General features: G+C 43.0%; 1 protein-coding gene and 1 long non-coding RNA gene across 2 annotated transcripts in view; one reads left to right on the top strand and one right to left on the bottom strand.

Annotated features, from left to right (window-relative positions):
* The first annotated feature begins 204 nt into the window (after window positions 1-204).
* Window positions 205-16,224, top strand: part of acin1b (apoptotic chromatin condensation inducer 1b) — a 29,444-nt gene continuing 13,424 nt past the window's right edge. Inside the window, exons 1-6 of the mRNA XM_063187324.1 lie at window positions 205-528; window positions 7,824-7,889; window positions 8,759-8,870; window positions 9,281-9,354; window positions 9,508-11,226; window positions 11,576-11,634. Coding sequence (XP_063043394.1) covers window positions 391-528; window positions 7,824-7,889; window positions 8,759-8,870; window positions 9,281-9,354; window positions 9,508-11,226; window positions 11,576-11,634 — 2,168 coding nt within the window. The 5' untranslated portion in view covers window positions 205-390. The remainder of the gene's footprint in view (window positions 529-7,823; window positions 7,890-8,758; window positions 8,871-9,280; window positions 9,355-9,507; window positions 11,227-11,575; window positions 11,635-16,224) is intronic.
* LOC134437792 (uncharacterized) lies at window positions 7,839-16,222 on the bottom strand. The gene is made up of 4 exons (XR_010032482.1): window positions 14,891-16,222; window positions 8,265-8,421; window positions 8,033-8,161; window positions 7,839-7,923 (listed from the first exon to the last, which is right to left on the bottom strand). It is a non-coding gene; the product is annotated as an uncharacterized LOC134437792 (long non-coding RNA).

The following is a 16,224-nucleotide window of genomic DNA, read 5'->3' as shown; positions in this document are numbered from 1 at the left end:
TGCAATGCATTTAAAAAAAAAAAAAACAACCTACAAACCTGCAAAGCACTACTAGTATTGGGCCTAGATCTACTAAATTTTTAGGGTAAGCCCCCTAGCTGTGACAGTAGTCTACACAGGCATGCACTGACCATTGAGTAAAATCTAATCCTTACAAAAGCCATTTTACCATCTGTAACGTTTTAATAGATAAACAAACCCAACAAAACGGGTTACACAATGTTAACAGGACAGGCACGTTTGTTTGACAGCAGCAGCACAGACAGCCAAAGATCTTCCACAGGCCACAAGCGCAGTCGCTTCCGGAAATCTACCGTCCTCTAGTGCCGACGCACGAGCGCCAACGCCGCGTACGTTGATTTTGTGCGCTTGTAGTGAAGGAACGGCAAAATGGCGGAACTCGAAGACGTTACCTTGGATGGGAAACCACTTAATTCCCTTCGTGTGGCAGATTTGAAAACAGCGCTAGAGCAAAGAGGTCTCACAAAAAGTGGCCCGAAAAATGCTCTCATCAAACGACTTAAAGGGGTAAGTTCGACAACAGTACTTTGCTTCCGCAAAAGTCAAGCTAACACGGACTGGCTTCGGAGATAGGCCAAGCATCAGTACACATATGTGGCAAGGCTTTGCATTATAACATCTCTTAATACACATCCAATCTTGCAGGTGGCGCACCTAACGTCTTACTAAACAAAATACAAAAATGTTAGACGGCGCTACATACGTTGCAGGTTTAGCTAACTCCGCTACTTTGATCAAATTTAGCTTCGTGCTATGACAAGATGGCCCGCGTTCGGTGTGTTTACGAGTCGATTAGGGCTGCCCAGAGTTTCCTCCCCCTGAGTTGATGTTTGTTTCGTCAAGTGAACATCATGCTGTTCAGGAATATTGTTACCGCATGGTTCGACGCGCAAACTGCCACCATGTAACTGTAATGCGATGACCTGGCAAATCCAAACCTTTTTGTCAACTGAAACGGACTTGTTGACTGAAAATGCCGTAGAATTGGCGGCCGTATTGATCTTTTCGTCGACAACTAGCATGACTTGGCTGTCAGTTCTGTCATGTTGTAAATGGAAATGTCAAAACACGCTTTAGTTTTTTTTTAAATTGCACTTTCCTCCTAACCAGCTTCGCTAATTTCCATAGTTTCTGTATCTTACTTTACGATAACGAAGGAATTTGGTATCCTTGCAAGAACCGCCTAGTTTGTTCCTGCATTGGCGGAATGGAGGTTGTCAGTCATCATGCGCTGCAAGATGTCACGCATTGGATAAGTTCGCTGGAGATGATTACAAAGTCTGTTGGATCTGTGAAAGTGTTTCACCAATTAATTAATCGTAATTAAGCAAGTATGTGGGTCATATGCAGCACCACACAATCTACAAGTGGTTGTTCTAGTTATTATGCCGATTTTTTTTTAATGGCGGGATCTCGATTTGGGCAATGTCCACCACTGGTCAGTTCAGTTACAGTAATAATTATTGCCCATCACGTTTCGTGCACTCTGCAGTGCTAGTGTTGCAATCATCCTTATAGTCCAGCGGATGGGTGATTTGATCGTGCACTTTTGAGTAAAAGCATGAAAATCGGTACACATATCCTTCTTGATATGCTGATTAATATTAGCGTTGGAGGCGTCGCGAAAAATTCTGCGTTTTCAAGATGGCCGCCAAATCCAATATGGCCGACCCATATTAATTAATCTACCTTACACTTTGTAGTAAAAGCATGAAAATGGGTACACATATCCTTCTTGATATGCTGATTAACATTAGCATTGGAGGTTTCATGAAAAATTGATCGTTTTCAAGATGGCCGCCAAAACCAATATGGCCAATTCGTATTTATGAATCTACCTATCTACCTAACACTTGGTAGTAAAGGCATGAATATCGGTACACATATCCTTCTTGATATGCTGATTAATATTAGCGTTGGAGGCGTCGTGAAAAATTCTGCGTTTTCAAGATGGCCGCCAAATCCAATATGGCCGACCCATATTAATTAATCTACCTTACACTTTGTAGTAAAAGCATGAAAATGGGTACACATATCCTTCTTGATATGCTGATTAACATTAGCATTGGAGGTGTCATGAAAAATTGATCGTTTTCAAGATGGCCGCCAAAACCAATATGGCCAATTCGTATTTATGAATCTACCTATCTACCTAACACTTGGTAGTAAAGGCATGAAAATCGGTACACATATCCTTCTTGATATGCTGATTAAGTTAAGCGTTGGAGGCGTTGCGCAAAATTCATCGTTTTCAAGATGGCCGACAAATCCAATAAGACCGACCCATATTAATTAATCTACCCAAGACTTGGTAGTAAAAGCATGAAAATCGGTCCACATATCCTTCTTGATATGCTGATTAACATTAGCATGAGTCACAAAAAAATCATCGTTTTCAAGATGGCCGCCAAATCCAATATGACCAACCCATATTAATGAATCTACCTGACACTTGGTGGTAAAAGCATGAAAATCGGTACACATGTCCTTGATATGCTGATTAATATTAGCATTGGAGGCGTCGCGGGGGAAAAAAACATTGTTTTCAAGATGGCCGCCAAATCAAATATGGCCAGTCCATATTAACTACCTGGTAATTTGTGGTAAAAGCATGACAATTGGTACACATAGTTACTTCTTTACATTAAATGCTTATTCATATTAGGGGCCATGAACAAAAATCAATGACTGACCCATATTACAATACAATACATTGCAATGTGTATTTATGTAGCACAGTATCACAATTATGAAGTTTACTCAAAGCGCTTTGAAAAAAGACATACACGCATACATACACATTCACACACCAGCTGTGCACAGTGTGCCGTACCGCACCGGTTGTCACGCGACACACACACACACACATCTCAAATCTTCACATCATTATCATGGTCTAGAAATGAATCCTAATACTGTACATGTAAACTTTTCACTCAAGTTATATTTTACATACCCTGAGTTGACTTTTTGATGGCCATCATGTTCCAACTGTGCCATTCACCATTTATTCAAAGTTTATGTCAATCTTTTAATTAGGCATTATTGGCAGTTTGATTGATGTTGGCCATATACCATATAGGGCTGCTCGATATAGGAAAAAAATAATATCACGATATTTTCTGCAAATATTGATATCACGATATTTTAAGCGATATATACGAAATTCCCAACCCTCGCCAATATTATCGTAGTGGAGTAGCACGCATAATGGCTTTCTACTTTCTAGTGCTTTCTAGTAGCATAATGTCTAGTAAGTCTGCATGAATGTAGACTTGAGGAGAGCGTGAGACTCGAGAGGTGTCTATTTTTCTCGACATAGAGCTAGTTCTGATGTACCACCCCTGCGTTTTGCTTAATCCCTTGGCTGCCATACTGCACCGTAGCGTTGCAAATGACAAATGACAAAATATCACGATATATGAATTTTGATATTGATATCACGATATATGATGAATATTGATATCGCGATATAAATACGATATATTGTACAGCCCTAATACCATAGCCTGTGAAATCCTACTACTTTACACAATTGTTCTGATCTGAAATGTAGCATGGATTCCATCCCTCAGTGAGGGTACAAGATCTTGGAGGGCAATCAGGAGAATGAGTAGGGGTGTTAAGGCGATGGCTGCAGTTTGTTTGAATAGATACAACTGACATGATTGGATATGGGCTACACATATGCCAAATACCACATTTTTAACGACCTATAAACTGCCATGGGCAATCGTAAATCACAACTTTACTATGAGAAATTGTTTAACCACCAGATTATCTGACTTGTGAGATCAAAATGTGTTAACCAGGCAAGATATACCATACAACTTGCATTGGGTGCAGGATTGCAGTTTGTTTGAAAACCTTGTGCAGCTAGAAGTAGTCATCAACTATTAGTTTCTTTTAAGTAAGCAATCATAACAATGTCCATGAATTAACAAATCAAGTGAACTTTCTGTCTAGCAATCTTGAAATCCTGGCCCTTTTGGATTTTTTACAAGGCCTATGCAGTTATCACTAAGCGCGAGAGGTGCTGTACATCCCACAAGCCCCTCAAAAGCCTTGGATTTGTACATAACGCTACTGACGTATTACCTATTTGAGGCCTCAAGAATGCAATCAGTGTACCTATTGAAGAGTATTAGCACAGAACATTTCATACATATCTGTCCATCTGCACAAAACCTATAATGCAAACAAAGTCAACAATCTTCAAAGTGTAAGGCTTTAACACTTTATCAGTTCATGTACCTATTATAGAGTGGTAGAACACAAGAGGTGGTGCAAACTCTTGCACCTATTCTAAAGTTATCACATTACAGAAAATAATCTATTGTGGTGGTGGCAGACACAATTTGGGCAAAACCATAACATATGCAGTAGAGTAGAGTAGAGTATCGTTTATGCATCACTTCATTTGATAACATGCCAATAATGTTTAATCATTGTCAATGGTATTTTGTGAGTGTTAATTATATGCAATGCCAAAATATTTTTGTTGAAAAATATGTAATTTCTTATAAACACTATCTTAGTTGGCCATTTTGAAATTGTGTTTTTGCCCACAATGCCTCAATTTCTAATACTAATGAGCAAATCAAGAAGTAAATGTGGACCAGTTTCCATGGTTTTACTAAAAGTGCCTGAAGGATTTATTAAAATGCGTTTGCCATATTTGATTTGTCAGCCATCTTGAAATGTAAACTTTTTTGCAAAGTATCGAGTTCTTTTATCAATCAAAATATAAAAAAGTAACTGTGCACAAATTTCCATGCCTTTAAGCTTACTACAAACTGTCAGGTAGCTTCATTAATATGGGTTGGCCATAATGGATGTGGTGGCCATCTTGAAAATACAGCATTTTTAGCAATGCCTCCAATGGTAATATTTATCAGCATATCAAGAATGATATGTGTACTGATTTTCATGCTTTTACTACCAGGTGTCAAGAAGATTCATTAATATGGGTAAGCCATATTGGATTTGGCGGCCATCTTGAGAATGCTAAATTCTTCGCACCGCCTCCAATGCTAATATTAATCATCATATCAAGAAGGATATATGTACCAATTTTCATGCTTTTAATACCAAGTGTCAGGTAGATTCATTAATATGGGTCGGCCATACTGGATTTGGCGGCCATCTTGAAAACAATGCATTTTTCGCTACATCTCCAATGCTAATATTAATCAGCATATCAATAAGGATATGTGTACTGATTTTCATGCTTTCACTACAAATAGAGCTCTTCAGCGTTGACGTCAACTTGTATGCTGCGTTTGGACTTCCGGTTCGATGGCGATTTTTTACATTGCAAAACGCCATAGAGATTCAGGTTTGGCAAAAATATAAGTTGCACGGACAACGAACAACGAACATTAGCGTGTCCCCGCATCCCTTTCTCATTAGTGGAACGGATCGTATCATCATGTTGGTGTATTCACATGTTAAATCATGACGATTATAATTCAATATTGCTAACCCCTTTCTGATCATTAAAACTTCCGAACTACATACTTTCCTTTGGTTGCCATGGGTACAAGCCTCCGCACGTACATGCCGTTAGATACAGGCGTCGCTTCTGTAGTCGCCAAAAGCTTCCGGGTTTAGCATATGGACGCAACATCGTATTTATGTCGAAGTTTGACACAAAATGATCAACCATGTCATACCTACAGCCTATTTTTAACACCCTCGACAGTTTGCGGGTGTTCGCTAAGCGCGTGCTTGCACTCGGAGCTTATTTGAAATTTACCCCTATTCATTCCCAATGGAGGCCGGAAGCCGATACGAACCAGGAAGTCCTTAAATGCTAACATGAAAGACTACAATCTACTACATGCTTCCGCGTTACTGAAGAACTCTATATCAGGTAGATTCATTACTATGGGTTGGCCATATAGGATTTGGCGGCCATCTTGAAAACGATGCATTTTTCGCGACGCCTCCAACGCTAACATTAATCAGCATATCAAGAAGGATATGTGTACCGATTTTCATGCTTTTACTCAAAAGTGCACGATAAGGCCCTTTTGTGTGTCCCATCCGCCGTACTATTATGTAGACCTCCTTGGTTGTACCACAACCAGCAGCAGCATTCTAGTCTACCAGTCTAGCTTGTATTGCGTAACGGAGTACTTTGCATTTGTAACATTTATGTATGCCTTTTCTAGAGGTTTGGCCTTTGTGCTGAAAATTAAAAAAAGAAAGAAAGAAAAAAGCAAATAATTTACAAGTTAGCCCAATTTAGTCTGGCGGCTGCACAAAGCCTGTTGATGGGACTAGTTGAACCAGTCAACCCTTTGAGTCCACTGATTTCATACACATGTTTGTGTTTTATTGGATCTGTATTTTTCTGGAACCGAAATAGCCTACGCAGGCTGGTGAGAATGACTTGAGTGCAAAATTTGGATGTCGTGCTGGCCTGGCAGTATGGGCAGATCCAGGATAAAACTGGACGGTTGCTTTTGGCAACCAACCAACCAGCTATTGTTCATTCTGTAGGCCAGTGTTTCCCAACCAGGAGTACGTGTACCACTAGGGGTACGCGAGCACACTGCAGGGGGTACTTGGAAAAATTAAATTTTAACAAATATATGGAGCTTAGTTACATTGGGATGGAGAAAGCGATATAGAACTTGACATAGGGGGTACTCATGGCACAACAAAAAGGCTTGGAGGTACACAAGACAAAAAAGGTTGGGAAACACTACTGTAGGCAACTGACCGTCGCAGCCCAATGTGTCTACCCAAAACCCTAGAACTACCGTAATCAAATTCACTTGCATCATCAAGTAAAGGCTGAAGGTCTTCATGATTAAACACAAATAAAATTGCATAGCTCAAACCTGTTGAATTTTTACTAGGATCTACAACAAAATGTTACATATTAGTAATTACACACTATTTTTCTTGTAGTAGGATTATGTGTAGAAATCAAAGTGGCATGCACCTGAAAGTGGAGCTGACAACATTATCCATATTGCATTGTAAAATTGTGCAATTTGTTTGAGTGGAAAATATGTAGCATTTCCATACACAAAAAAGACGCATTGACCCCAAAATGAATGATTACACTGAGAGAAGAAACAGAAAACACATTTGATATTGGATTCAACATCATACTTAAGTGTACAAAATCTGAGGAAATAATTTGTGCAACATTTGGGTGAGGAGGAGTGTGACGAGAGAACAATAACACCCCCAACCCCCACAGAGAAAAAACAAGACCTACAGTTATTTATTGTTTTGACAGTTTGGTTCCAAAATGCCACTGAGACTTCAGGAAGCACTAAGGAGCACTGCGCAATTGCAAATGCTCAATTAGAACCATATGAGCAAATAAAGCCCTACTGCCTTTTAAGGTAGCACTCACATGCAATTTGCCTGGTCCATTTCTGAGACACCTTTAGTGAATGTGTTCAGATTCTGCATGTTGTTGATTCTACATGTTGTCTAGTCCAACAGTGGTGGCTTACCTTTGACAATACAATACAACATGCATTTATATAGCGCAATATCACAGCTATGAAATTGACTCAAAGCACTTTCAAAATACACCTGTTTACATGCATACACATTCCCACATTCCCAGCTCTGGAGGCCGCCGTATGGCCAGGCTTCACGTGAGCGTACACACAGACACACGCATGCACACACAGAGTAATAATAGTCCTGGATTATTCTGGAAGCAATCGTAACAGAGCCTATTTTCATAACATCAAGACCTAGCCTCCTAGCGCAGGAAGACTGCAGCTCTACATATTGTACTATCTACTGACTGTGTGTGTTTGTTGTAGGCTCTCATGCTGGAGAACCTCCAGAAGAGCTCCACCCCACACATCGGCCTACAGCCCAACTCTCAGGTGAGACGACCGCATCGCTCTCTGACAATAGAACCTGTAAATACAGAGGAATAAGCAGAGGTATGGGTACGTTTTGCAAGGGGATTGAAGCCCACTCATCTAAGTGTGTACTGGGCACAAAACCACATCTTTTGACTACCCACCTGGTCCTCTTTAATGGCAGTCCAATAGGAGACTACCTCGTGCCAGTAATCCTTTTTTCCGCCATGGGAAGATGCTGAGAGGGACACCTGTCTCATAGTTGCATCCAGGCTACAGTGGCACAATAAAATCTGCACAGGATTAGAATAGCGTGCTGTACTTAAAAATGTCTGTAACAGTAATTGCGTAATTAATTAAATAATTGTTTTGAGGTTTTGGACTAGTTTTTCATACTCCTTTCCAAAGGGATTAACAGAGGCATCGTTTTCCTCCCTGGTGGTCAAAAGCATATGGCAGGCAGGCGCCTTGTGAGGTCACTGGGGAATAAGTCCCTTCAGTGTTGAAATCAGTAATGATGCTCCCTGAAGACTGCCCATTGAAGCCCTGAGACCTGAAAAAAACATTACACAGTCTCAGTGGCTGTCATAGTAATTTTATGAATAGAAATGCATATGATTTTCGTAGCCTATCATTCTCTTAACATGACAGTTAATTTATGATTAGTTATGATTATTGGTGGAGAGGTTCAATTACATAAGCTACATATAGGCAACGTTCAATAAAGTCAGTGTATTAAGAAAAAAACACCTTCAATTAAAACTCAAAGATTCTAACTTGTTTAGTTGCACCCTCACTTTTTGTACAACTGAATAAATCAGAATGTTTGAGTTTTCTGTAATATAAGTACAGTTATATTAAATACTGCTATGACATGTTTCTTCTGACAGATTGGTGCGGAGATGAGTCAGAACAGTTTCATACAGCAATATCTGGCAAAGCAACAAGAGCTACTGCGGCAGCGGCTGGAGAGGGAGGCCTTGGACGCAGGAGAGAGCAAAGGTAACGCTACCCAATCCCTACGGCAGTCAGTGGGCATTGTTGGGAAAGGTCATTTCCTACAGGAACTAGTTCAGAGTTGAGTTCACATATTTCAAAATGAACTAATTTGTTCATAGTTCATAATTGATTATAGCGAATAGCTCAGATAGTATCAAAAATAAGCTAGTTCTTTTTTGTCTTTGTTTTTGCAAGAGGTTGTTGCGAGCCATATTGTTCTATATAGGTATATTGTTTTATAAGATGGCTTATTTTACTAAAAACGTCACTTCCATCCCGTATTATATTCTCAGCAAGTTTCCACAGTGACCCAGCACATGCCACAATGAGCAAGCTTTTCCATGGCCAGACCAAATGTGGAACTAGTCTGCTGTGCACAAGGTCTGACCGCTGTGCTTGTGGTTGTTCATCAGGTATGGAGAGTCCTGGTGGAGACGAGGAGGAGGAGAGCTCAGAGGCCAGTGATCACGCCCCCTATCGACCAGAGGTTAGCATACACCCCCCGTCAACTGCATTCAATTCAGTGCACATCATGCAGAAGTTTGGACACCCTTATGAGATCTGATCATATCATTAATGTGATCCTAAATCGCTGATAGTGGATAATGGAAAACATTTCTTCTTTTTATGACTCCCTCAGCATAGCATCGCAGCTGCCCGGCCCATAGTCATGGAGACACAGGAGGACCGAGGCCTGGGCTTGGGCCGAGACATGCCGCCTCAGCGCGCTGTAGCCTCCCTCTCCGTCCGCGTTGTTGGAGAGCAGCACCCAGCCATGCACATCCATCCTCCGGTGCAGCCAGAAAGCCAGAGCACCACCACCACCACCACCAGCTACCCAGAGGCTGCTCAGTCCGCACAGTCGCTCATGCAGCAGCAGCAGCAGCGTGGCCGCTTTGCCCCAGCCGTCAGCCAGTCCGCTCAGGACGACAGTGACGATGACGACGAGGATGACGACAGCAGCGAGGAGGATGATGAGTGGGGTCCCGGTGCGAGGAAGAGTGCCGGCGGACGCAAAGCTGCCATGGCGCCACAGTACCTGCCCACCCCACAGAGGTCCCGGCGGAAGTCCCAGCCCCCGCAGCACATCCCCCCGGTGGTCCAGCCGATGCTCCAGCAACAGCACCAGCAACAGCAGCATCAGCCCCAGCTCCAGCAGCAGCCGCCCATGCAACTCCGCCAGCCCACCCCGCCGCCCTCTCCTCCGCTGGAGATGTCCTTCCCCCTGCCGGACACCCCCAAGCAGAGCCCGCCTGACCTCAACCAGGCTGCCGCCATGCCAGCAGCAGCTGGGCAGATGCCTCCAGGTCCTCTTCCCATGGGCCTCCAGAGACAGGACTCCAGCTCCAGCTCCCGCTCCAGCAGTCCCGAGCCACTGCCCAAAACGGGCCGTGGACCCCTCAGCCTGCTCGTCCGCAAGATGGAGTCGGAGTTCCAGGAGAACAGAGCTTCCACGATGGGTCAGCGGCAGCAAGGTACACCTGCCATGGGTGGTCCCATGGCTGGTCTGGGATTGGTAGTCCCACCTGGTGCTTCCAGCAGCGAAGGGGAGAGGATGGTCTCTCCCGGTGCACAGCCTACCCCCCTGCTGCCCCACTCCACTCCTCTGTTGTCTCCCTCTACCCTACTGTTGTCTCCCTCTACCCTACTGATGCCCCCCATGTCAGAACCGGCGTCCACCATCACCTTCGGCTCCGGGCTCCCTAATAGAGGCGTCATAACGACTCTGGTCGACAGTGACAAGCCTGATCACATGCAAGGTCCATCAGAACAGGAGACGAAAAGGGACGGCGAGCAGAAGACGAGGCAGGAAGACGTTCACGCACAGCAGGCACAGCAGACCGCCACCAGTTCCTCCACGGTCTCACCACAGCCTCTCACTGGCGCGTCCATCACCTCCCCATCCAGTGCGGCTGTGCCTCTCCTGCCCATGGCAAAGAGGCGATTCTTTTCCGACGGCCCCCCACCAACGTCGTCGGTCTTGTCGCCCACGAAGGCTGATCCCGCGCGTTCCGACACGCTGTCCGCCGCTTCCCCACCGCCCGCCCGCGTATCGGTTCTGTTCTCGGGCCTCCAGCAGCAAACTACCACCCAGCCGCTTGCCACCGAAGCCCCAGCGTCAGACGCCAAGCTGCCTAAGGAGGTGGAGAAACGCCACACGTCCGAAAGCTCCTCGGCACAGCCAGCGGCTCTCTTGCCACCGTCGCCACCACCAGATGAGAGCAAAGGTCAGAGGAAAGGACGCGAAAAGGAGCAGAGCGCCAAACGTCCGTCTTCGGACTCATCTTCCTCTGACTCGGATTCTTCTGACTCTGGGTCGTCCGACTCCGCAAAGAAATCTCCTTTGGCTCAGAAAAAGGTGAGTGAGGAAAAGGTAAGCCAATAATTGGCCAGTAGTAGCTGTTATAATCCATGGTGCATTTATTAATTTATCTTTTTTACAAAAAATGGACTGACTGAAGTACCAGGACAATGTCTAAATCATGTATTTGAGGCAGTTTTGTTGTGTGCTGTTTCAAAGGGAACGTCCTGCAAACTGTTCATTTGCAAGGTTTAATTACAACAGCACACCATCAAGCCACTTAGCCACTTAACAGCTGACCAAAGGAAGTTTCAAGAAGCCTTCAAACATGTTGTGCTGTTTATCAAGCAATAGCTACCCCCTGTCTCTTGTCCATACTCCTCATGATGCCTTCTTTTGATTGTAGGAACAACAAAAGCAGGGAAGACCTGACGGCAAAGCTGACATGAGTGAATCCATGCGCAGGTTTGGCCCAAAGTGTTACTGTTTCACTTACACAACCATACACATTTACATTAAAACTGGAAACATGCATTCATATGAGCCCCAACATCAAACATCTCCATTACGAAAAACATAAGAAATTTAGAGAACATACTTGATGCGAAATGTAGCCACCCCGAGCGGCAGCAAATGTTTTTCACTGCCGGGTATGTGTTTAGTATAATGATCCACATGGCTGCCATTGGGTGCTCCGAAGACTGGCAGACCCTATTTCACCTCATCTTGATGTGGGCCATGCATATGCAGCTCACCTACCTTTGTTGGTTAAGTTAGTAAACGTCCGAGGTGTAAAAAGTAAAGAAACCGTTTCCTTCCAACACAGGTAACTTAACCGTGTAACCAGTGTACTTGTCTTACAATAAGCTGACTCTGTGCTAGTTGTATCAAGTTTGTGGTGGGTTCTTCTGAGGTTTTTAGTGTTTTCAGGAACAACAGTCTATCTATCTCTCATTAGTTACAATGGAGTAAATGTTTTTAACAGCTATGTAATATGTGCTTGTGTTGTACTGAGACTGGATGGATTTCTTATTGCCTAGCCCTAGTGTCTCTCTCCGCATTTTCATAGCAATCATAACCTTTTTTCAACAGCGATCAGGCACATGACCTCTAGTCCTTAATTATTACTGTACTTGCGTGTGACATTCTGATTACATTCTTCTGCGTGTTCATTTACTGTCGCTTGAAAGAACACAACTACATTGGGTTGTCATGATTTTTCACAAAAGATAATTTTGTGTTAAAGTTTATATTGTTCAGCTCTCCTAAACTTAAAATAGAATTGCTGCAAAATACAAATTCGGTATGCATTCATGTTGGCTTACAAAGCATTACGTGAAATTTAGTTGTTGACCATGGTTTGTACATTGTCCTTTGTTAGAGAACTGATTTTGGTGTTATCCCTCTGCCAATACTCAAACACTTTAGTGACTTCTGCTGGGGGAAATACAGCATGTCTACCCTTAGACTATTTGGCAAATGTGCATTTGATACAAGCTAGCTCCCCCTAATGGCCAAGTTTAGCACTTGTCTTCTTTCAAGACTATTTTAGGAAACGGGAGTTCTCTGGCCTCTACATACTTGCATGGGTGGAGTGGAGAAATGAATTTCAACCAGGGCTTTGGTGAGGGCAAGGGCGCCTGTTCTGCATAAGACTTGTGGCCAAAGGCAGTTCTGCCACAGCTGCCACGCAAAAGGGCATGGGGAAGATGACATGAGGCGTGTTTCCTTTCGCTGTCTCCAAGCGAAACTTGAATGTGCCTTTGTTGGTCTAAAAGGAGGAGGAGAAGGAGGGTCATATTCGTGCTTCTTTTTTTTACTGGATGACCACATGCAGCTGTAAAAAGACTGCAGATTAGTAGCTCGACATCGAGTGGAATCGCTGGTCTGTGGTCATGTGTCAGAAATAAGACGTCCTCTTGTGACATTACTCTGGAAAAACTTTCCATTGAGAACCTCAAATTAGGGTTCTCTGTGCAGTCACTGGAACAGGGTCTGAAATGTGGACAAAGTTGACTGAGATCTGTTAACTGTATCATGCATCTTTCAAAGCATGCATGTAACTCATTTAATAATACCGGTATTCATTATCTATTCTGTTTGCAAATGAAAAAATGACGTTATTCTTGGCTGAAGAGGGCCAGAGGAATGTAAAATGTATACTGGCTAACGCACAACTTTGCTGCCACCAAAAATATGCTTAACCTTAGTTTTCTTGAAAGAAGTGTGCTTGGTGTGCTTACGTCTCATGGTCATATGAGAAAATCTTACTGTCTTATCAGAAGACTGATATTTAAATACTGATATTAAGTTATAGAACGAGGTCAACAACTGACCCATAGTTGCTGGTAAAGCAACTGGCCTGTCGTCATATAGCTATGCACTATGCAGTGTTTCTCAACAGGGGTGCCGGGGCACCCTGTGGTGCCGCGGGTCCCCCTCAGGGGTGCCGCGGAAACGTGGCTGATGAATAAATTATGTAATATAATACATATTTGTCTAAATTGATAAGTTAATGCTAGTCAGTGGAATCTTTCATCTGCCATTTATGCAATAAAGTAAATATAGGTCGCCCCAGTCAGCTGCAACTTCGAACATAGGTCGTGTGACATCTCTAAATGTATGACTTTTCTATGCTTGTGTGGTATTGGATGCGATGCCATGTTACGGCTTGTTGGTTTGGGGTGCCTTGAAATTTTTCATGAATTGAAAGGGTGCCTCGCCTAAAAAAAGGTTGAGAAACACTGCAATAATCCATTTGTTAGCTGAATATGGACGGATGATTACAGAGAAAGTAACACAGTATTTCCATGCCTGTAAGGCCAGGGGTATGCTTGCTGCAGGACACACGTGTGCAGGGGAGAACATCTCATACAAGTCAATACAAGCCAAACAGTCAATTAGCTGTTAAAATGAACATACTAATGCTGGTTCTAAGCGGCAGGGCTCTAATTTAACAGCAGCCAACCGGCCAAATGCTGCCTGGTGAAATTTCAATTTGGCTGGTAGAAAAGAGCAACTTACCAGCCACTTTAACCCATTAGTGAGTACCGGTATGTGTTTGGCTGGTAATGAAAAAAAGTTAATTTAGAGCCCTGCGAAGCCTTGAAGGAACTCAAATCTGCAGATGTTTCATGGTGCATATTTCTACTCAAGCCTGCTACTGACATCTTCAGAAGATAGCTCAACAAGGTCAATCACAAATTCTTGATAGACTTATTGCCATTCAGAGGTGGCTGTGGTCTATTGCCATTCAGAGGTGGCTGTGGTCTCAGTACAGGTGATTTCACCAGTTAGCTCCATCAGTCTGACCTAAGGGGTGTGCTAATTAGGATGAGCTGGTTCATTGAATCGGTTGGAGAAACAACAACAAAAGTAACAGGCTTTTTGCTTTCTGGGGCTGTTTTCCCCACCTCTGCTGGTATTCTCTTCAGTGTCAATATAATGCACCGCCAATTGATGTTCAAAATGTTTGGAAATTAATTTGAGCAATGTTGTTTTTTTTCTCCATTTCAGAAGATAATTAGCTAGAGGATACTTTTAAACCACAAACATGTCCAGGCCAAATGATCTGGCCTAGCATATAAACTACACAATATATTTGTGTAGGCCATGTTGGAACCTTTGATATAAAAATTATTTCTGGTAACTTCAAGGATTTTCCTTCCAAGAGGAAGTTAATGCCTTTTTTTAAACCCCAATGGATCAAAAAGAAACTCACCTGCGCATCTCTCTTTTCTCAGGTGATAATGGACCACTCTACTTTCACCTCTCTTGCTACTTCAAGAGTCAAATAGCTTGGATCCAACTGGGCAAGAGTAATGGCTCAGGGTGTATGTCATAGGGTTACAAGCAAGGAACTCTAGCAATGAAGTCATAGCTTAGCACTACTGCTATGTTTAGCACGTTTCATTGATCAAATACGTTCTGTCTCAACTGGATGTTAATAAGTTGCCGTCGGAGTTGTGTTTTACACCTGCATGGACCGCGAATCGGATAGTTGTCAATGAATCGCATTCCAAAATTGTAAAGCTGCGTGGTTGTGTCTAGCGCGCCGTGGCTGGTCGTATTTCTTATCAGGCAAGCAAAACGACAGCCTGGAGCGGTGTTACCTTGGCGAGAGGCCGACAGTATGTGGGTCCTTTTCTTGTGTTCGGCTTTTCACAGTTCCTATTCATGCTAGTCAACATGGCTGCCGTCTTTATGCCGCTGCCCTAGAAGAGACGCATTGCACTGTTTGCCGGCTTTTAACGTTGTGCGCACCTCACCCGCGTTTTGGACCGCGGTTACGTTTAAACCAAAGACGATGCTTTTTGAAGGTCACAAAAACGGGTGAGGAATTTCTTGGTGATATGGAAAAAAAACAGTGAGCAGTCACAAAGTGTTGCCAGTACAGATGGGAGGGTGACACAAAAATAGCATGAAAACGCCTGGGCTGGGAAGCGCCTCTCCTGCGTCTTTGAGTTCACGTTGCGTCTTTGAGTTAGCTGAACAAGCGCGTTGATATTTTGACTATGGCATGGTCTCATTCGGCTATTTGCACCTGACCTCATCAATTAAAACTCACTGTGTTTCTGTGTTCTGTCACGTTTGCACACTAGAAAAATAGCTTTCAATGCATTTCCTGTAAATAAAAAAGTAATATAATATAAACAGGAGAAGAAATGGCTCTTGTCTTACCTTTTGGCTGGCACGCTAAACAATGTGAGGTATTTTGAGACCATTGCCCATAATGACAGCACATAAGACTATTGTGTTACTGTCTGAGCTTTAAGTAACTTTTCTGGGAAGTATACAAATAATACAGATGCAGTGTTTGCTTTTTGTGGTCTGTAGAAAAAAAAGAACATTACGCATACTTGTGTAGAATCATTCATATTGATTGCCAATGTGTAATGATCCATCCCCACTGGCCATCTGTAGTGCTTCGATCACCCAAATGCATCATATCAGAAGACTATTGCATTGAATAGTAAACTTTAGGTCAAATTTGTGTGAGTTATAACATTTACTTTTTTAACTTACCAGAAAGTTACTAAAAACTTACCACCGCGT

The sequence above is a fragment of the Engraulis encrasicolus genome, chromosome 21 (genome assembly GCF_034702125.1).
Source record: "Engraulis encrasicolus isolate BLACKSEA-1 chromosome 21, IST_EnEncr_1.0, whole genome shotgun sequence".
NCBI lineage: Eukaryota > Metazoa > Chordata > Actinopteri > Clupeiformes > Engraulidae > Engraulis > Engraulis encrasicolus.
The sequence above is the reverse complement of the archived record's forward strand: the minus strand, read 5'-3'. Positions and strand labels throughout refer to the sequence as shown.